At 39.4% G+C, this 21,833-nt stretch overlaps 1 protein-coding gene and 1 long non-coding RNA gene across 4 annotated transcripts; one reads left to right on the top strand and one right to left on the bottom strand.

The window, feature by feature from the left end:
• The first annotated feature begins 601 nt into the window (after positions 1-601).
• Positions 602-5,119, top strand: LOC118470483 (uncharacterized). Its single transcript, XR_008602421.1, has 2 exons — positions 602-941; positions 4,801-5,119. It is a non-coding gene; the product is annotated as an uncharacterized LOC118470483 (long non-coding RNA).
• A 4,323-nt stretch (positions 5,120-9,442) lies between these two features.
• nr2c2 (nuclear receptor subfamily 2, group C, member 2) lies at positions 9,443-21,416 on the bottom strand. Of its 3 annotated transcripts, XM_023273132.3 has the most exons (15): positions 21,259-21,416; positions 18,953-19,037; positions 18,597-18,692; positions 18,179-18,379; positions 17,922-18,027; positions 17,573-17,752; positions 15,754-15,910; positions 15,546-15,636; positions 15,191-15,336; positions 14,321-14,492; positions 13,715-13,836; positions 13,412-13,551; positions 12,575-12,712; positions 12,308-12,413; positions 9,443-11,812 (listed from the first exon to the last, which is right to left on the bottom strand). In XM_023273132.3, exons 2-15 carry the CDS (start codon positions 19,010-19,012, stop codon positions 11,638-11,640), a joined length of 1,890 nt encoding a protein of 629 aa, XP_023128900.1. In that variant the 5' UTR covers positions 19,013-19,037; positions 21,259-21,416; the 3' UTR covers positions 9,443-11,637. The 3 variants fall into 3 exon arrangements, 2 of the variants coding, with proteins under 2 accessions (XP_023128900.1, XP_054868888.1); XM_055012913.1 differs by lacking the exon at positions 21,259-21,416 and having other exon boundaries at positions 18,953-21,233; XR_002746273.3 differs by lacking the exon at positions 9,443-11,812 and having other exon boundaries at positions 13,380-13,551.
• Between the last annotated feature and the right edge of the window lie 417 nt (positions 21,417-21,833).

The following is a 21,833-nucleotide window of genomic DNA, read 5'->3' as shown; positions in this document are numbered from 1 at the left end:
TCTGGTCTCAGCCACTCTCTCAGAGAAAAAAACGTATCAGGATCACGTTCATAAAACTGAGGGACCAAATGCAGATTCGTGAACACGTCAAATGAATGTGGACCAGACGAACCCCCAGGAGTCTGACCGACGACCCCAGCAGAACTCAGGCTCAGTCTGCGTTCCTCCAGCTCCAGTCTTTTTAGCTCGACTCGTAACAACATCAACCTCTCCAGCTGCTCAAATGTTAAAGTCGAGCTGCTCAGAGCAGCTTCACTGTCAGCAGCAGCAGCCTCACCAGAGTCTAAACTAGCTTCAACAGCAGTCATGACTCAAACAGACTGACCAAACAAACTTGTTAGGTTTTATGCTCTCATTTGAAATGTTTGTTTGTTTGTTTATGATACAGTTGTTATGTGAAGTTGGTGTGTTACCACGTATTATCAAATTATTATGTATTTGCTCATGTTTGTTAATGCTGTGGATTGTGTGCCCTGTCAAGCATGACGTATGTACGTATAACGCCCGGCCGGCTGTCGTAGATGTCGTGATTTATTGACACTGAAGCACTTTACGTTACTTCCCTCACCCCCCCCCCCCCCCCCCCCTTTTTTTTTTTTTTTTTCTTCAGCGCGAAGCTGAAGTTGCGACCGATGTACTTTCTGGTGCCAAAAATAATAAATGAAGTGAACGTAAACAGTAATGTGTGATTCCCTTCCTCAATATGGATGCTGAAGCTGGAAACGCAACAGGTTATGGGCCCAGGCACAGCACAGGAGGAAGATGGCAAAGATTAGTTTTCGACGGAGATGAAAACAACTACGAACTTTGGGAGGTAAAGTTCCTCGGCCATTTAAGAATAATAGGCCTAAAAGACAATACTTTCCGACGACCCAGATCAAGAAAAGAATGCAGAATGCTACGCGGAGCTAATCCAATTCCTCGACGACAAAATGAAAACGGTAACTATGAACAATGTATTGATACTTCAGTCAATGACATAATGTGTACTGACAAAGTAAACTTAACTTGTGATGTCAAAACATGGCATGAGATGTTGGAACATTGTAATGTAAATGATGTACGAAATTACCAGATGTGGTAGAAGGTATGAAGATCACAGGTAACACCAAATTAGACTGCAGTGTCTGCACAGAGGGAAAATTCACCAACTGCAGAAATAGGGAAACGCATGCAAAAGCAGTTAGGTAAAGTTGGCAAGATATTCACAGATTCGGACTTCCGGCCTCAATAACTCATGGGATATACGTTGTAAAAACATAAACAATGCCTCTTTCAAATCGTTGTAAGCTAGACAATGTGCTACAAGGCCAGTTTTATCAAAAGTCGCTGTCTTTCAAGCTGCAGAAATAACATTGATGTCTATGAGCAGCCGGCTGTGCGACGAGTGAACAGGGACCGTCTGCAAATAGCAAAACCGCTGCAACAGCGAAGAGAGACACTACACAAATATTCAATAACTTAACTTTTATACACTGTAGCGTCACCAAATTTACTGGAGCTATCAATTGTGTCTTGCTGGTCATACTACAAGTCTTGGTTTGATACTAAATACAAAATCTGAATGTTAAGGAATTTTCATTATTTAATTATTATTTTATTAGTCATAAAATTCAATAACTTCACTCATATACTGTAGTGTCACCAAATTTACTGCAGCCATCAATTGTCTCCTGCTGATCATACTACAACTCTTGGTTTGATGCTAAATACAAAATCTGAATTTTAAGGTATTTTTATTATTTTATTATTATTTTATTAGTCATAAAATTCAATAACTTCACTCTTATGAATTGTAGTATCACCAAAATCACTGGAGCCTTCAATTGTCTCCTGCTGGTCATACTACAACTCTTGGTTTGACACTAAATACAAAAATCTTAATTTTGAGCAATTTTTATTATTTAATTATTATTTAATTAGTCATAAAATTCAATAACTTCACTCTTATATACTGTAGTGTCACCAAATTTGCTGGAGCCATCAATTATCTCCTGCTGGTCATACTACAACTCTTGGTTTGATGCTAAACACAAAATCTGAATTTTAAGGAATTTTTTATTAGTAATGAAATTGTTGTTATATATCTCAAATATTTTTTGTTGTAACAGATAAAAGTGATCATCCATTGTTTGGGTAGATTGTGTAACATTAATCACCAAAAGTAACTGAATTTTAATGATTTGGGTTGTTTATTGCCATGTGAAGATGTGCACACTATTTAGTGTGCATGCTTGTGTGTGAAGTTTAAGGATTATGAGTAAATTAGCTTTGATGGCTCTTTTCTTGATGTATGTGATGCTATATTTTTAGATCCACAATGCACCTGTTTGTCCAAATACATGATACTGAATAGTAATGGAACCTGGAATCCTCATCAAAGAGAGGATCAGATAACACCAATATACCAAACTAAACTGTTTAGACTGTCTCCTCAAGTACTGATGATTGGGAAGAAAGACAATAAGATGCCTTCTTACAAGGCTGCAGCATTAACTGATTCATTTAAACCATAATGTTAAACCGCTAATAATAATTTCCAAGTTAAGGACTGTATGAACAATACTTGGAAGAAAAAACCTGAAGATATGATCAGTCGGACCTTTTGATGGTTGGATGGAGTTTATTTTTTCTGCAGTGTTTAAGAGTGAAGTGATTGAATTTTATTTACTATAAAAAATTCCTTAAAATTCAGATTTTTGATTTACTACCAAACCAAGACTTGTAGTATGACAATCAGGAGCCAACTGATGGCTCCAGTGAATTTGATGACACTACAGTACATAAGAGTGAAGTTATTGAATTTTATGACTAATAAAATAATAATAAAATTCATTAAAATTATGAAAGAATGTTTTTATATCAAACCAAGAGTTGTAGTATGACCAGTAGGAGTCAATTGATGGCTCCACTGATTTTGGTGACAATACAATGTATAAGAGTGAAGTTACTGAATTTTATTACCAATAAAAATTCCTTAAAATTCAGATTTTGTATTTAATATCAAACCAAGGGTTGTACTATGACAGTCAGGAGACAACTAATGGCATCAACGAGTTTGGTGACACTACAGTACATAAGAGTGAAGTTAATGAATTTTATTACGAATAAAAATTATTTAACATTCAACTTTTGTACTTAATATCACACACAAGAGTTGTAGTATGACCAGCAGGAGATAATTGAAGGCTCCAGTGATTTTGGTGGTACTACAGTGCATAAGAGTGAAGTTATTGAATTTTATGACTAATAAAATAATAATAAAATAATTAAAATTCCTTAAAATTCAGATTTTTTACTTAATGTCAAACCAAGAGTTGTAGTATGACCAGCAGGAGATAATTGAAGGCTCCAGTGATATAGGTGACGCTAAAGTAAACAAGAGTGAAGGTATTGAATTTTGTTACTAATAAAATAATAATAAAATAATAAAAATTCCTTAAAATTCAGATTTTGTATTTAGCATCAAACCAAGAGTTGTAGTATGACCAGCAGGAGATAATTGATGGCTCCAGCAAATTTGGTGACACTACAGTATATAAGAGTGAAGTTATTGAATTTTATGACTAATAAAATAATAATTAAATAATGAAAATTCCTTAACATTCAGATTTTGTATTTAGTATCAAACCAAGACTTGTAGTATGACCAGCAAGACACAATTGATGGCTCCAGTAAATTTGGTGACGCTACAGTGTATAAAAGTTAAGTTACTGAATATTTGTGTAGTGTCTCTCTTCGCTGTTGCAGCGGTTTTGCTATTTGCAGACGGTCCCTGTTCACTCGTCGCACAGCCAGCTGCTCATAGACAATGTTATTTCTGCAGCTTGAAAGACAGCGACTTTTGATAAAACTGGCCTTGTAGCACATTGTCTAACTTACAACGATTTGAAAGAGGCATTGTTTATGTTTTTACAACGTATATCCCATGAGTTATTGAGGCCGGAAGTCCGAATCTGTGAATATCTTGCCAACTTTACCTAACTTGCAAAAGCTAGCAAGCCTTTAGAGTTGGTACATACTGACTTAGCAGACCCCATTGAACCCACCAGTCAAGAGAGGCATAAATATGCCATTTTATTCACAGATGATTTTTCAGGGCCAGTATCTGTTTACTTCCTCAAAAACAAGAGTGACGCAATATTAGCATCAGAAAAATTCCTTGCAGACTGCACCATATGGCACTGTCAAATGTATCAGATAATGGGACAGAGTACATGGAAAATGCTTTTCAGTCATTTTTAAGGGCTAAAGGAATAAGACATGAAACATCATCCCCATATTCTCCCCATCAAAAAGGTACAGCTGAAAGACAGTGGAGGACCCTTTTTGAAATGGGAAGATGTCTGTTATTAGAAAAGGGATTACCAAAAGCGTTGTGGCCTTATGCCATTCAAAATGCTGCTCATATTCGTAACAGGTGTTACAACCACAGGACTAAAAACACTCCATACTTCATGTTAACAGGGAGAAAACCGGATCTCTCAAAAAAATGTGGGTGTTTGGTTCTGACTGTTATGCTTACCAAAATGAGCATAAGAAAGTAGACCCTAGATGTGAGAGAGGGATATTTGTGGGATATAACAGGAACAGCCCTGCATACCTGATTTACAGCCCACAAAGAAGGTCTTGTGGGAATATATACTCATTAATGTTTGATAATGTTGGATGCTTACTGCTAAATTGCTTATAATAGTTAATCAGAAAGATGTATTTCCTAAACAGATATACAATGCTTATTATACTGAGTAATATTGATTCATTCTAACACAGAGTGCCCTTGACATTTTTTTCAAACAGCAGTAGAAAAGTAGCTTTTGTTGCTGTGCAGAGTATCCTTGTTTTACAGGAAAACAGAAGAAGAAGAACCAAGGCCAGGGGAGCAAGTCAGCAGCACATCAGAGAAGGGAGGAAGCGGAACTTGCCCAGCTGCCTGTGCATCAACACTCAGTCACACAACTCTGTTAGATTATAAAAACACTGGGTCAGGGAGAAATAGCCAGTCTGATTCTGCTTGAACTGACTGAACATTTGTTGTCTGTTAGGGAAAGGCATTCGGACCCAGAGCTCTGTATTGCACATTCAATCTTGGTGTAATAAAGACTCTTTTTAACCTGAATTGAATTCTCCTGACTACTCCATCAAAAGAACCAGAGGAAACAGCCTAACACATTGTTTTATTCTTTTATGATTAATTTCAGAATAGGCTGATTTCCAACAGTCTCAAAACATAGACTGGTGAAATTCATCACAAAGAACAATGTTGATCAAGAAACACAAACTGATGATTGCGATTCAGAAACCTTCAGATATGAAGGCAGGAAGCCTGAAAAGGAGGGCAGTGCAGAAAACCAAGTCTCATTCGATAATGAGGAGAATACTAACACTGATACAGATGTGTTACAAGATGAAAATGCAGAAAATGTAGTTCAGGATAAAAAAGAAAGTCAAACAAGTGCAGAAAATGTACATAGCCAAAACCACCACTACCCAAAAAGAGAAAGGCAAGCTCCCAAACACTTGAAAGACTATCTACCTGACATTAAAGGTAACGATGTAAACAACGTAAGTGTTGATCATTGTTACAGGGCAGTGTGTGGAGTTCCCCAAATTTATAGCGAGGCCCGGATGTCACCCGAGGCACCCAGATGGGAACAAGCTATGAGGGAGAGATCAAATCAGTCAAGGAAAACGACACATTTGAACTGACTCCTCTACCTGAAGGTAGAAAAACAGTAGGAGGAAAGTGGGTATATGCTTTAAAAGAAAATGCTGAAAAGGAAAAGATCTTTAAAGCAAGATGCGTTGCAAAAGGATACAGCCAGACAGAAGGCATTGATTATGACAAGACTTTTGCCCCAACAGCTAACATCACATCAGTACGGGCACTGATGCAAATAGCATTTCAAAACGACCTCATTGTTCATCAGATGGATGTTAAAACAGCCTATTTACACGCTCCAATAGATGAGGAAATTTTCTTGGAGCAACCAGAAGGATTTGAAAAGACATCAGAGACTGGAGAGAAGTTAGTGTACAAGTTAAAGAAATCCCTTTATGGCCTAAAACAGTCTGGGAGGAACTGGTACAAACTTCTTAATGACCACCTGGAACAAGATGGTTTTGTGAAAAATCAATCTGATCACTGTGTGTACAAGAAGCACATAGAAAATGATGTCATCATAGTGATTATCTGGGTAGATGACCTCATTATTGCAGCCAGCAATAGCGATCTTCTCAAAAGATTTAAACAAACTATGAGGTCAAAATTTAACATGAAAGATTTGGGGAAAATATCTTACTTTTTGGGCATTCAGTTTGAACATAGGGGAGAAGAAATCAAAATGAATCAGACAAGGTACATTATAAAAATGCTTGAAAGGTTTGGAATGTCAGAATGCAAAACCCAGATCCACCCCATGTGAACAAAAGTTGGAGGGAGACAAAAATGAAGAGGGCATCAAAAATGATGTTAATCCTAAAGAGTATCGAGAGATTGTAGGCAGTCTAATATATGCCATGACATGTACCAGACCAGACATCAGTTGGGTGGTAAGCAAACTATCCCAAACTCTAGCAAACCCAAAAACAGAAAACTTAGTAGCTGCTAAACACGTCTTGAGATACCTAAAAGGTACAAGTGACTATGGACTAACTTTCAAGAAAAGTAAAGAGGATTTGAGCCTGATAGCCTATAGTGATTCTGATTGGGCATCTTCTGTAGAAGATAGAAACAGCACCACAGGGTACTGCTTCAGCCTGACAAAACAAGGCCCTGCAATTTCCTGGAAGTCAAAGAAACAACCTACAGTGGCTTTATCGACTTGTGAAGCTGAGTACATTGATCTAGCAACCACTACCCAGGAAAGCATGTACTTAACTCAGCTGTTAAGTGACATGGATAACAGAGTACACACTTGTACTACAATTCATGGAGACAATCAAGGAGCCATAGCACTGAGTAAGAATCCAGTGAACACACAGATCAACACATTGATGTAAAGTATCATTTCATATGTGATGCACAGAGTGAGGGGAAAATAGACATTGTTTATTGCCCATCAGAAGAAATGATTGCAGACATTAACAAAGATTAAGATTACAAAGTTCAAGAAATGGTTCTTTGGAGACTAAAACCATGGTTTGGGATGATGAAGCAAGAGGGGGTGTTAGGTTTTATGCTCTCATTTGAAATGTTTGTTTATGATACAGTTGTTATGTGAAGTTGGTGTGTTACCACGTATTATCAAATTATTATGTATTTGCTCATGTTTGTTAATGCTGTGGATTGTGTGCCCTGTCAAGCATGACGTATGTACGTATAACGCCCGGCCGCCTGTCGTAGATGTCGTGATTTATTGACACTGAAGCACTTTACGTTACTTCCCTCACTTTTTTTTTTTTAGCGCGAAGCTGAAGTTGTGACCGATGTATTTTTTGGTGCCATAAATAATAAATGAAGTGAACGTAAACAGTAATGTGTGATTCCCTTCCTCAATATGGATGCTGAAGCTGGAAACGCAACATTCACAAAACTGTGGGACCAAATGCAGATTCGTGGACACGTCAAATGAATGTGGACCAGACGAACCCCCAGGAGTCCAACTCACGACCCCAGAAGAACTCAGGCTCAGTCTGCGTTCCTCCAGCTCCAGTCTTTTTAGCTCGACTCGTAACAACATCAACCTCTCCAGCTGCTCAAATGTTAAAAAGTCGAGCTGCTCAGAGCAGCTTCACTGTCAGCAGCAGCAGCCTCACCAGAGTCTAAACTAGCTTCAACAGCAGTCATGACTCAAACAGACTGACTAAACAAACTAATACAAACCTGCTTAACACAGCTGATCTCTAACAGCAAAACCTCTGTAGCTAAAACAGCTGACCTGTCACCGTGATTCCGTCCCTCTGACTGCCTCAACCAGAATCTAACTGAACTCTCCCCCCCTAGTCTTCAGGTAGTACTTGTTGCGGGTGTTTATGCACCAACTCCCACAGGCCCGGTGAAGCAACCGAGAAACGGCGACTCCACCTGCAGCCTCGGACGTGCTCCCGAGACAACTACTCCAACCACGTTCTCACCACACTACCGACCCCCCAACGGACTCTAAGGGAGTTCGCTCTGAAGCCTAACAGGGACAAAACCACAGCAACTTACCAACGCTGTACAGCTACAGAACTCAGAAAAACCACCACCAGCATCACAACCTGGCGACAAACTTTCCCTGAGCAACTAAACAGAATATTCCAAGAGCTGAGCGCTCACTCCAGAAAATACTCACCACACACATTGTCTCAGAACAGCCGCAACGCTTCGTTCCCCGTTAACTGGTGAATGAACAGGCCACACACAGCGTCACACCTGACACTACAAAGCACCTGTCTTCATACACAAAAACACAGTCTGCACCCACAACAGTACTCACCCAGAAAAGCTACCGTTGTTTACACTGGTTAGGACTGTTTGGACGAGCCTCCATTTGTTACAACTTGGCTCCAAAAGCCGCAACAAAACCAGGAGACAACAATGGTGTGGTGACTAAAAACAGTTTATTGCCACGCAAAACAACCAATTGGGCATTAAAAATCCCAAACCAAAACCAGAATCATGCTGCTGGAGCAGTAGCTCCTGTCAGAGAGCTTGAATGGAAGCGGGAGAGATTAAGTGCAGCTGAGCCACTAGATCGCAGGTGTGGCTCAATCAGGTGACGACTGGAACAGGCACACCTGGTGTCCAGGTGGAGGGTCGTCACACTAACCGATATGAATCCCAACAAGAAAGGCCACATTCAGATAAATATTGAATACATTTACAGTTTTTTTTTTGTTTGTTTTTGGTTTTTTTTGCTTTCTGTATTTCTGTATCTTTAACAAGATAAATGTTCAAATTTGTGAAAGACAAAGTTTTTAAATTGGGTTTTGTTTCCCCTTGGGACACCTCATCTTCCAAAGAAAGTCTTTGTCAAGAATAACATAAAATTTCTCAATTTATTTAAACTGGGTGTTGTTCATGGTGGAGTAGAACAAAATATTTATTTTCTTCTTCCCAGATGCTTCATTCAGACTTTGGAGATGACTTCATTAAAGGGCATCCGTATTTAATAGTGAAAGAAACCTCTTTTACCTACTTAAAAAGCAGTGTGGCATCGTCCATATTGTTACTAATAATACAGGGAATTCAAACCAAAAAAAAAAAAAATCATCACATCTTAAGAAAAATCTAACAAAAAAATGGAATACCACAAGCCTTATTCTTTAATATTGTCAAACGGCCATGTAGAGACAGTCTTACTTCGTCCCACATTTGGTGACTTAATCAATTCATATATTCCTTGAAAATGAAAAGAATCAATATCTTAACATCAAATATAGCAGAAATAAGGCCTTAGACAGTCCTACTAACAGAAACACTTATTATCCATCTTCAGTAAGAACGACTTCAGTCATGTCATATTTCATGAGTAACTGTTTATTTTGTTTAAAATGTGTGGCTTCAGAGAAGCCAGCCTTAGAGACTGGAATGCTGATACAGGAGCTCAGTCATTAATACATTTGTTTTATATCTTCATCGGTGTGAGGTAGAAATGTAAGGTTGTGACCAACGTCAGCAAAACATGAATGTTTGAATTTCTCAATCTCAACGTTTGAAGAAATACATTTTACATGAGCAGAAAAAGAAAATACATTTACACCTTATAAAATTTTAACCATAAGATACTTAATCCACATAACCAAAATAACAAAAAAAGCTCTAATATCCTCTAATGTATGAGCTGCTCATGGTAAATATGTTAAAGCCACAACATTTAAATGAATTTTTTTCATACAGCATTTAATAAAATGCGCTTAAGCAACTTCTTCATGCATTGCAATGCACTATAAAAATTATAACAATGCTCCATATTAGGGCAGACAGCGACAAGATTATAAAACCCTGCTTAAAAACAACATGCACTCATTTTAATGAAATTACATGTACAAAGGTCGTTTCACACCAGTGCCTTTACAAACAGTCTGTTCAGGTTTTCAACCCAAATACTAGAACTGACATTTATTTCACAAGACATGATCATTATTGACTTATTTACATCCCCATTATCATTCATGTTGCTGCAGATGCTTTTTTGAACCATTATACAGGAGGGTAAGCCCATGCATATCTCCATATTGTCTTCAAGACATTAATGCACTCACAACTGGCTTCCCAGAAAATTCCATTCTTTTTTAAATAAGGGAAACCTGCCCAAAAGTACTTTAAGTACACTTAGTATCCAACAAGCAAATTTGTTCACAGCAAATAAAAGTTGTCAGAAAACATACAAAACACAAAGTTTTAGTCAGCATGGATGCAGTGGAATGCCACAAAAGCTGATTGATGTGCACCAGAATACAAATGCAAACAGTACAAGTGCAAAAACAGTAGCATAGCTACATATAAGTTACATTTTGGAACCCAAATCTTTAAGATAATTGAATTCCTTAAAGGAAATAATTGCCACTGATAAATAGACACAGAAAAAGCAAATTGAGAAGCACAGTCATGACACCGATGGGACAGAAGGAAACAACACAGAATCGATTGTCATAAAGGGAAAGTGATGAGGTGATTGCACAGATTATGTTAGCAACATGTTCATAATAACCCAGGAATAAATGTACCACATAGACACACATGTACATAAAAAATCTCTGAGATGTTGTTTAGAAAGGACACATGTTCAATCAAACCGGTTATTTTGGCTTATGCAATTTTCGCGATTGTAAATTAAAAAGTAAAACCGAAAGAATGAAATTAGACGTTGGTTTTGTTGTAGCTGAGCTAAGAATGCACTGTATGCTACCTCAATGATATGACAGCCACACAGATAAAGTAATATAGTTGAGGTTTGGTGCTTACACCTGATTGAAGTTGTCTTTCCAACTGGTAATCTGACTTAATTAATGATCTGTACATTAAAGTCAATTGTGTTGAAATTTATAAAACGAGAAACATACAAAGCATGTTTCATTTTTGTAGAACATTCAGAAAATTCCTACTTAAAGCCAAATTTATCAGCACAGTCATTGAACATTCCAGTTTCTACTGTGCTGATGTTTGCAAATGCAAACTAATTCTTTACAGGTTCAGAGTAATCTGACACATTTTAGTACACAGTGAGCTCCTTCTTCCACATGGAATATTTATATATATATGACTGTATCTTATCTGATATCGGCATCAAACACGACTGTTAATAATGGTCAGCATGAGAGTGCATGGTAAGGCTTAGATAAATTTACAACATTTTAAAAGGCTTCGGTCGAAGGTAATGTAATTAGGCTGAAATGCTATAATGACATTAAAGGACATGAGCACAGTTGCAGCTGCAGAGGAATCTTTTTTCATTTAGTTCATAGTGCCTGACTGCATCAGCTCCAGAAAACATTCATCCCAGTCATCCTGGCTTTCCAATGCTGTGTTATCTTAATCTACTATGTATTCCTGAATGACTTTGCTCCACATATCTTTAAAAAACAAGAGGCTGTTGCAGGATTTTGGACTGCAGTTCAACACTGCACCCATCGAGAGACAAAGAGTGTACCTGAAGAGGAGACTCACTACTCTTTAAATTGACAGTTCTGGGTGCTGGGAGTGATGGTGTGTCATTCTGCAGAGTCGGAGTCCTGGCTGTTGTACTCAGCCGTCTCCATCTTGAGGATGTAGGGAATGATGCTGTCAATAGAGACGTTACCTATTAAGCCGGTGAAGAAGAGCTCCTCTGTGATGCTTGAGTTCATCAGGCGCAGGGCGGGTAGGCGAGTCAGGATACGCGTCAGCCTGAGGACACAAGCACAACAGTTCCTGCAAAGTTTACTTCATTTCTTGTACTCACTTATCTGCAAATGTGATGTTCCTGTAAGTGTTTCTTCACTTTTTCAAGAGCCAGTTTCCTGTAAATTTACCAGATACGTGCAGTATGCCACCGTTCATTATGATACACTGGAGGTAATCCTCATGTTAGGACAATGTCTAGTGACATGTCGCTGCTGTTTAACCACCCATGCATGAGTCCTCTGATAGCAGGGATGTGCAGTGAGCCCAGCAGTTGAATTTATATTTGTATTTGTTGAAGGACCAAAATATTTGGCCACTAAAATAAAAGGTGAATAATATCAATCACTTCTCCATCTTAGCTCTCCGTACACTGTCAAAATATGGAGTATAATTTTCACATTGCCAATTACATATTAATTCATACATGACCAGAAAGTATTGCCATGAAAGTGAAATGCTTTGAATGTGAAATAGTTTGCATTGCTGGTGTGAAAGTACCTGTAGGTGTCTTCTGGATAAGTTTTCTGCACGTAGTCCTGCAACTCCATCAGAGCTTTTTCCTGGAACTTCTCTATCTGCCCGCTGCTGTCCACACCTGGATGATCTGATGAGTCAAAAACACAACAGCTGGAGCTCAAAATACTGGTCATAATACCTAAATTTAGTTCATTCTCGTGTGGGATTTGTTTTATTTGACTAGTAAGAGCCTGAACATCCATTATTATTTTGATGAAGAAAACCAGAATCTCCTCTTTGCAGACTCACCGGGGCTAAACAACACTATAGCCTTCAGGTAGGCATATTCGTAGCTGTCAGTCTCCAGCCTCGTCATGCTGTTGCAGAACTCTTGGAACTTCCAGATATGCTCCATCACCTGCTTCACCCTCTCTCCTGACAGCTTGTCTGAGATGGAAGAAAATGTCCAGTTTGATGCATCAACAACCATGGTTTTACTTATTTTTGTAGTTGTTTAAACTTTATCTAAGAAAGAAAGTAATTTAGAGACACAACAAAAAACATGTCATCACCATTGAAGGACACGACTTCCCATGAGCGTTAGTGAGTGGCAGACTGTGTCTTTTCTCCAATTTAGTTGGCTTTGTTAAGCACACAAGATCATAGTTAATATGCAGTGTCTGAGCTGTCAATTATGACACATGGACAAAATCAAGAACAACAACAACAACAAATCAAGTTTAATCATGCTCTCATCAATACACTGCATGATGGTTTAGCAAATGAATGGAGCAATGCCTTCTTCAGATTTTACCAAGTGAGAAATCAAGTCACTCTTATGTCCTTAAAAGAGGTTTCCACTGTATTTCAACCTGGCACATGTCCTGTTATGGTGGCACTACGATTATATTGCCAACTTTGCACTCTGCACCTCCTTTATAAAAGATTCAGGGAACCAAGGAGTTGCTTAAAACAGCAGGTTTACCCAAATCTTTACAGTAGAGGTGCAGAGTATGTCCCACAGAACCACAATAGTTGAAATGAACTAGACCGTCAACACTTTTGAAAAAAAAAATCACATTTCTTTACTCCTGTTTATATGCGTGTGTCCTACTGTGAAATGATGACGAGGTCTGTGGTCCATACCATCCTGGATGCTGCTTTGAAGGTGGTTGATGATGGCAGCGAGGATGGTTGACAGGTTCATCACATGAGCGCACTGAGCAAGACCCAGAGTGAACAGCTCGTTCCAGCAGGCTCGCACCAAACTGGTGTTCGCCTCCTGACTGACAGACAAATACAAGCAGCTGACTGTGACTGTATGGACTGACTGCACTGCACTGCATTCCTGTAATGTTTGCAAAGCTTAATATTGTAAATAAACAGGAGCTCACAGTGTTGTTTCCTAAGAATAAAACTGAAATGTTCTTTAGTCAAATGGTGTCTCACCCAAGAGCTGAGAAGGCAGGGATGGAGCGTGCCCAGTGCATCGAGAGGAAGAGAAGTCTGGATGCCGACTCACAGATGTAGTGTACATTCAGATACTCTGGCATTGGACTGGGCATGGTCAGCTAAACAAAATAAGCAAACAAGGACATTTGAAAAAGATTTTAAGTGTTAAAATAAACTTAGTACCAACAGATGAATGTCGAAGCCACACAAACAGACCTATTTGAGGAAACCCAGTATCGAATGGATAAGACACATTCAACATAACCACGTTGTCTAGAAACTGACTCAATGCTGGGGAGCTCCTTGTTTCAGGTCATAACTCTCTTTACCTCTGCCAACATTTCCTGTCCATATCTGTACAAGTGCATCAAATAAAATGTAATAATGCCAAAAATAGTCCTAAAAACGCTCATGCTATACATGTACAAACAACAACTTTTGCTATGTTTGAACAAAGGAGTGTTATTTAAAAGTGTGCACCTGCATATGCTTACATATTAGTCTTATCTATAACAGGTGAATAAAAGTCTTTTCTTCACTCTGATGTCCTTCTGTGGACAGTTACAATCCCTCAATTATCAATCACGCTCAGAGAGGACTTACTTTGAAGCCGACGTGGCTGTCTGTCAGCAGTGGTCCTTCCACCTCGATGATGGGGGTCTCCTGGTCTCGGCCAATCAGCTGGATTGTTGTTCCACTGACACACTGTGACTTATCAGCCAGATTTTGTGCGACCTCAGGTGGGTTGAAGACCTTGGCAAGGGTGTCAAAGGCACTGTGAGCAAAACAGACAGACACAAACACAAACCTTTAACTTCACTAATTTCACAGGAAGCCTTCTGCAAGCTAAACACAAATATGTGACCTTCTTGTAAACATAAAATTTTACACATACCTGAACAATGACAAAAAGATTAAGAGGTTATTCTCTAAGCTTTTAGTTACTCTTTTTTTCATAAACTCAGCCTTTTCTTGGTTTATTGTAGTCTACAGTATGCTTGGGAAAGGATTCTACATATTACATATCATATATAACTACAAAAATTTTTGCATGTAAATTCAAATGAAAAAACAAAAGTGATTAAATAAAAAACACTACATAACCCAGAATATATTATCCTAAAACTAACAAGGAATACAGTAATGTTAGTGGTAAAATCATCAGAGTTACTACAACCCAAAGCACAGGCTGACTGTGGGTTATTAACTTATTTTTGTTACAAAATTACACAGCAAATATTACACTTGAAAACAAAGAAAGACGACAACCTTTGAGGATGTCCTTATTTTATCTATCATTTTGACATTTTTGCATTCACAGAGACAAACCTGGTCCATTCTAAAAGGCCACTAACTTGACATATGAGAACAAATCTGACAAAACAAGTCTTCACGGGGGGAGGGCTGTAAAAGTGAGTGATGAAATATCTGCCACAAACACCCTCTCTTCCTCTCTGTGCATTACTGACTGACCGTGTTATCTCGCTGGCAGACTGCTCCTCGTGTTGGCTGTCTGAGGTATCACCATTGTTCAGGTTTTCTTTTAGTGAGTCACTCAGGTTGGCCAGTGATGTCACCACATTGGCTAGCGTCCCTAAATCTCCCTGCCCAGAATCCATCTGAAGATAAATGAGACAATGCAGATTATTTTCATCATTATCATGCAGGTCAGTTAAAGCAAGATCAACTATAGACACAAAACAGAGTGTCTCATTTATACTACTCAAAACTCATCATAGGAAGCTCTATTAAAAGGAGCGGAGGGAGACAGCAGCAGAAATGGAAGATGATGTATTTAGTGTTGCATTGGCTCTATTATCCAATGTACCTTTGAGTCAGTTGCCAGCAGCAAAGTTCCATCACTCTGGATGACCGGCTGCTGGATGTTAACCAGCATCCCCTGGTCGAGCAGGCTGGATCTACACATGGCAAAGAGCTTCATCATAACAAGCTGAGATACAACAACATTAGCAGCTTGAAGATGGAACAACTCAGAGAGTTCAGGCCTGTCATTTATAGGTCTGATTTCCACTGACCTGGAGCCATCTGTCTCTGTGTCGGATATGAAGGTTGGCGTGGCGATGAGAGGACTGTTTAGGTCCTTGCGAATGTAGATCTTTTGTGTGGAGGCAGCACAGTTGGCATGCTTCTCTCTGGGCACTATATCGATGGGCTTTCTCTCACTCTGGACAGCTGAGGAACAACATAAACAGACTGTGTTTACATTTGTCTAATGCTTTTAAGTGAAAGGTCACAATCTCATGCTCTTCTGTGTGTTTCTGCAGGCATGCCAGTAGGAAGACACAAGGTTCTTTTGGTTTAAATAGTTGGAATTTTTCAAATTGTTAACTGAGGACTAGAACCATAGACATGATGGACACATCCACAGTGACATCATAGAGTGGTATGTGGACCTAAGTTTTGAAGCCATGAGTTTGCCATCTTGGTTTTCTTTTTATGAGTGAGTGATGAGTAAAGGGTGGATCTAACAGAGAACCCAAGGACAGTATGCACACTAATACAGTAGTAACTTGTTAATCACAAGGTAGCCACACCTCAATCACACTATACTTTGCCATCTATTTTATCCTAAATGTGACCAAAACTTACAAAATGAACCTCATGTCATACTAACTAAGACCTGAAACTAGCAATTTAACATAAAGTCATCAGAAAAATGTGTACTGAGATAATCAATCATGTGATAAATAGGGTCATTTTCTCAAAGACTTTAATACAATTAGACTTCTTTTTGCAACCAGAGGAGTAGCCCCCGACTGGCCAATAGTAAAAATGCAGTTTGAGGGCACTTGAGCACTAGCTTTACTTTTCGGATCTCAACGATAGATAACTGTCTGTTCCAAGTAAAAACAGAAGGTTGTCTTTTGTCACTGCTGTAAGACAAAATTTAAAAACCACACTCAAACATTGAAAGTACCCTCACACATTAAAAACACAGAACAATACATAAAAACAAGTAAAACACATAAAATATCTAAAAACACAGTGCAGTCTATTTTGTGTTATTAAGAGCAGCTATTGCAGAGGTGATGAAAGATTTTTTTGTAGATGTTTGTCCTAGCCAGTGGGGTTCTGTAGCGTCTGCCTGATGGCAGCAGCATGAAGGAGTGGTGGAGGGAATGTAAGAGGTCCTCAGTGATGAGGGTGGCTTTCCTCATCACTGAGTGTCCATACAGTTCACACAGGAGGGATTGGGCTGTTTGAGTGATGAGCTAAATTCATCTTTTTTACGCAGTCAATGGCTTGAATATTCAGTTTTTAAGGTTAGAGGACAGCCTCCCCTCTTTCCAATCTACAGATAAATAAGAAGTATTTCTGCACCAAGTCTTTGAATATTATACAGAATGCAATTTAATGCTTTAACAGGTGGACAAAACATCAAATGATGGAAAACAGAAGAACAATGATGTCTATAATTATATATGTGGAGCTTGATTTTTTTCTACATTCATGTCACATTTTTTTCAGCTGCATAGAATTCTTACTAATATAATTTATCACTAATTCAGCTTTTCAGCGACGGATGACTGACTTAATAAATAAACTCCTATCAAAATAATACATTTATTTGAATTCATTTAAGTTCTTACTAAAAGTGACACTGATACCATTATGAGAAGATTACATTTTTGTAGCTACTGTAGTTACGTAGCTAGCGTTAGCTAATTGTAGGGACAGTGTTTGCTAAACAGCCTGCAGTGCAATGAACCGTTTTATTAACTTTGTAGAGGGAACTAAACCCATTGTCTTCATGGATATTGATAATACCGGACTTGTTTTTGAGTGAAACTGTATTTTTGGAATGTGTCATGGCGGGTGTGGATGCAAACTCACACTCAGTCTTCATCCCCATCTTAAGGCATTTCCTCAATCGACAGAACTGGCAGCGATTGCGGTGGTGCTTGTTGATGACGCAGTCCTGCTTACTGCGGCAGCTGTAGGTCAGATTCTTCCTCACACTCCGCTTGAAGAAACCTTTACATCCCTCACAACTGACTGCTCCGTAGTGACGCCCTGAACACGGACGAAACCAGCCACAGCATGTCAGAGTCACCATGTACATGTGGGTGAGATTGCTGACACTGTAAAGCTAAACAACTGTTGGGCTGGATATCAGGAAGGATTCGTCAAAGCACATTCAAACCATCACATGTCTAGGTCACACAACTGCAAACTGGAGTACCTGAAGCCTTGTCCCCGCACACCACACAGTACTCCACCGGCTGTGGTCGGCTCAAATCCCCTGACTGTCCTAACAACCGTTCCATTGACACTGGATCTGTGACAATCTGAAAAGCAAAGTCAAAAACATGCCAGTAATCTTGTGTTTCACCTTAACATGTTGTCAATATCATGGCTGCAACTCCAGTTTAAAACCAGTAGAAACCAAGATATTGCCAGTAGCATTATCAAGGTATGTTCTATTGTGGGGAATTATACCTGTATCCTTCCTGGCATCAGGCTGTCTGCAGCAGTGAAGATGAGCTGCTTAGTGTTGTGAGTGTCTGGTGAGGCCAGGATAACCTTGCCTGCCCCTGAGCTGTCAGCCGTAGTCAGAATGAACTGCTGCTTGGGAGCACTGGACGGGTTCATCGCTGTCACTATCTGGATCTTCTGACCTGTCTGCTGGTCGGTTACAATCTGAGGGTGTTAGAGATGAAGGAGGACGACAGAAAGAGAGGGAGGTGGAAATGAACATACACCAATAGGGTTGAAGCAAAGAAGAGAAGCGAATGACACTGAGGGTGGAAGAGCCAAGTCACATATTGTATCATCAACTTGTTCACTGCCGCTGCTAAAAGGGGACAACATCAACAGGTAGTGGCAGTGTCACATTCTCTGAAGTGTGAGAAGTTACCTGTATTCGCTGTGGTGTTGTGGCAGGCTCAGTGGAGATGACCTGAAAGCGTTGTGGAGACTCAGTCATCACAGAGTCTGACGGAGAGGATGGCACCTAACGAGGGTAAACACATACAAATGATCAATCAATTAAAACACAAACATATTCAAACAAATACATTTCAGCATACGTATAATACAAAAATGTTGCTATACAACATTTTACACACTTAAGTAAATGCAAGTTGTCTCTAACTTAAGCACAAAGCTAAAGAAAGCAGCAGCATGGTATTTTTGTTATAAACTGTCATATGGGTTACATGGAACAACTGCTAGCAAATAGTAGATCATGAAACTCTCCCTCTGTACACTCACCTCTGCCTCATGCTCAGAGTCCACTTTCTGCTGAGAGAGCAGATTCAGGTTGGTCGTCATGATGATGTAAGGTCATTAGTGAGGTCTGTGTGGAAGGATGCCAAAGACATTAATCAACGGCAAAGGTGTCAACTGTCGCAAAAGAGCGGGCCAACGCTGGGACATTTTTAAATACAGCAGTGCTGGTGGATCACAGAAAATGCATGATAGTATAAACTGACAGCATAAGTTGATTTCTCCTTGTTGATTTTGTCTGATTTGTCTTGTTTTTATTACATTGCTTTGATGTATTATGAGAAACATATGACTAGTTTTGAGAGGAGGTGACATAAACACCAAAGTTGTGTTTTCATTTAGGGAACGCTACATATATGCTCGAAAAACCACTGTCTTCACACATCATGCGATCATCACAATCTCATCCCGCCGTATTTAAAGAAAATGCACAAAAACCTCACATCATATTGTCACGGAAGCAATTATTCATAAATGGGAGACAAACTGAAAATCTAATGGACAAAATACTTTCAGTTGTCTGCTCACTGCTCTTTATCTGTCCTGTCATTTAAATGATGCTACACCTTGTGATACACATCACACCTATTGTAAAATTATGGATTTGTTTCACAAAATTTTTTTTTTAAACAAATCCAGCCTTGGCATGATGTCAGCGCTGCCACCATAAGCCGAGTCTCATGTCCAGATTGCTCCATTCTAAGAGAAAGTCACACTGTCCAATATGAAACAATTACAAAGGCAGATTCTAAATAAATTTACTTCATTTTATATGCACATCACTGCAACACAACTGTTTTTGCTACTCCCTCTATATGCGACCTTACAACGATTTCATAATATGGGGGAGTGAAAATTCTGTTACTGTATTTAAATGGAACTGGTCAATTCTGAAGCAAATTATACTTGTTTAAAAGTACAAAGCCTCATGATTGAAACTGTGTAAACCACACTGAGATACCTTTACCACCTAAAGAACAGCAGCAGCAGTAGTTCCTTATGTTGTAATACGAGCATGTACACAGCACAACGGCCGTTTCTTTTCTGTCATCTATTGGGGCACATACTTGTTGCATCACTATGAGAGCAATGAACAAAATGCTTCCAAGTCGTTTTGAGCAAAGACAGCAGTGACAGTTAAGGTACTGAGGACATTGTGAGCACAAAACTTGAACTCGGGGTGTTTGCACTGTTTGTTAATACTATGTTTTGCAAATCACACTTTCTAATATAATGTGATGTAACTACTAGCTGTGTGAAATGTCAAAAGAACTGCAAGAAAGGAAGTGAATCTGAAGCTGTGATGACACTCTGACACCCTAGAAAGGAGTGCTTAGAGGAAAAACTGTCATCAAGTAGGTGGACGACAGTGTAATACAACATGACATCATCTATTTTGTCAAAATCAGGGCCAAAGACATCTCTCCTATATATTTAACTGCAATTTGAAAGTCTGTGTATCTATTCAGAGTGCAATGTAAGTCTTCCATGGTAGGATAAAGTGATAGAATCTACTCTTTCCAGCATCCCTGCATGCATTTGACACTTTTGTCATTGTTGATTTGGTGTTATGCTGTAATAAAGAATACAACTTGACAGCCTCAGTGAACTCTGACTGCAGCACTCCACCGACTAAAGGAAGGAGTACACAGCTTCATTGTTTACAGATTGGTCTAACAGTATGTCCATCACTGCCTCAGTTCCCAAACGTATCACAACACAGAACAAAATGGAGAATCTGGCAGTCAGCCAAAAACACCGGAGACGAATCCTTATGATAAATATATTAGATCAATTTTCTTTCCAGACAGCACAGTGGGTGACTGTAGATATTGTAATGGCAAATGTAAAAAAAATGGAGTTGTGATGAATAAAGACACAGTAATCACAATCCACTCCTGTCCCCGGGATGGCAAAGGTAAAAGGGTCGAGTTCATCTGCAGCAACTGTAGCTTTGCGGTGTTAGCTGCTCCCCGCTAGCTTAATACAAGTAAACGCTGCAGTAAGAGCCGACAGTGGACGTGTCTCCTGCTGGATCTGACACTTCAGCATTCGGGGATTAGTTCGGGCTAAGTCGACAGCGGTGTCACGTATTAACAGTTAGTTTAGCTGTCTGACGGACTGCGCCCAGCGTTTCACGGTCCATGCCCGGATCCGAGCTGCCGGAGACGGGCAGGAAGGCAGCTCCGCAGCGGCTAGCTAGCAGGCTAGCCGGGCGATTAGCTGCGCTCTTTTATGATCCGGTATCTCAGACAGCTTTCTTCTGTTTTCAGTCCGGGACCGGGACTTACCTCCGGGAAGCGGCGGTCACAGGTTTAGGGCGCTCTGCTATTTTATAAAATATTTGTTTTGGTTTTCTTCTGTTAAAGGTCATAGTTCGTGACCCCGCACCGCAGCGCTCTGATGATGGTTTAGTTTTTTTTTTTTTTTCCTCCTTCCTCTCTCACGTCCCCGCGCGCCTCCAGCACCCCCCACCCTCGGCGCGAGCCAGACAGGGCTGACGTCATTATGTCTGTGTCGACAGACTTTGTTGTCAAGTTGTGTTTTAGAAAAATAACACGGGGGGAAAACAGTCTAATAACAAGCGTTAAAAAACAACTCAACAGCTCCGTTTCTGTGAGTTTGTTCTTTCTGCTGTCTTCAGTGAACAAAAGCTCTGTGAGCAAAGTTAAGCAAAATAACAGATTCTACATGTTAGATCCCAAATAATTAAAAAATATAAATATCCTAAATGTAACTGTGATTTTTGTGCACTATCCTCCGCGTACAGTCATTTGTTTGTTTGTGTTTTGACAGAGATTCTTGGCACAGTTGCTTTTGTTTATTTTGGAAAACCATTAGTGTTTAAATTTTGTTTGTTTTTAGA

Source organism: Amphiprion ocellaris, chromosome 8 (assembly GCF_022539595.1).
Source record: "Amphiprion ocellaris isolate individual 3 ecotype Okinawa chromosome 8, ASM2253959v1, whole genome shotgun sequence".
NCBI lineage: Eukaryota > Metazoa > Chordata > Actinopteri > Pomacentridae > Amphiprion > Amphiprion ocellaris.
This window is presented reverse-complemented; position numbering and strand designations above follow the sequence as displayed.

Bases quoted from the DNA above. Each gene is read 5' to 3' on its own strand.
- nr2c2 (XM_023273132.3), bottom strand. From the start codon at position 19,012: ATGACGACCAACCTGAATCTGCTCTCTCAGCAGAAAGTGGACTCTGAG. The intron at 18,693-18,952 runs GTGAGTGTACAG...TACCCTCGTTAG, and splicing joins ACTCTGAGCATGAGGCAGAG to GTGCCATCCTCTCCGTCAGA. The intron at 11,813-12,307 runs GTACTTTCACAC...TTGTGTCCTCAG, and splicing joins TATCCAGAAGACACCTACAG to GCTGACGCGTATCCTGACTC.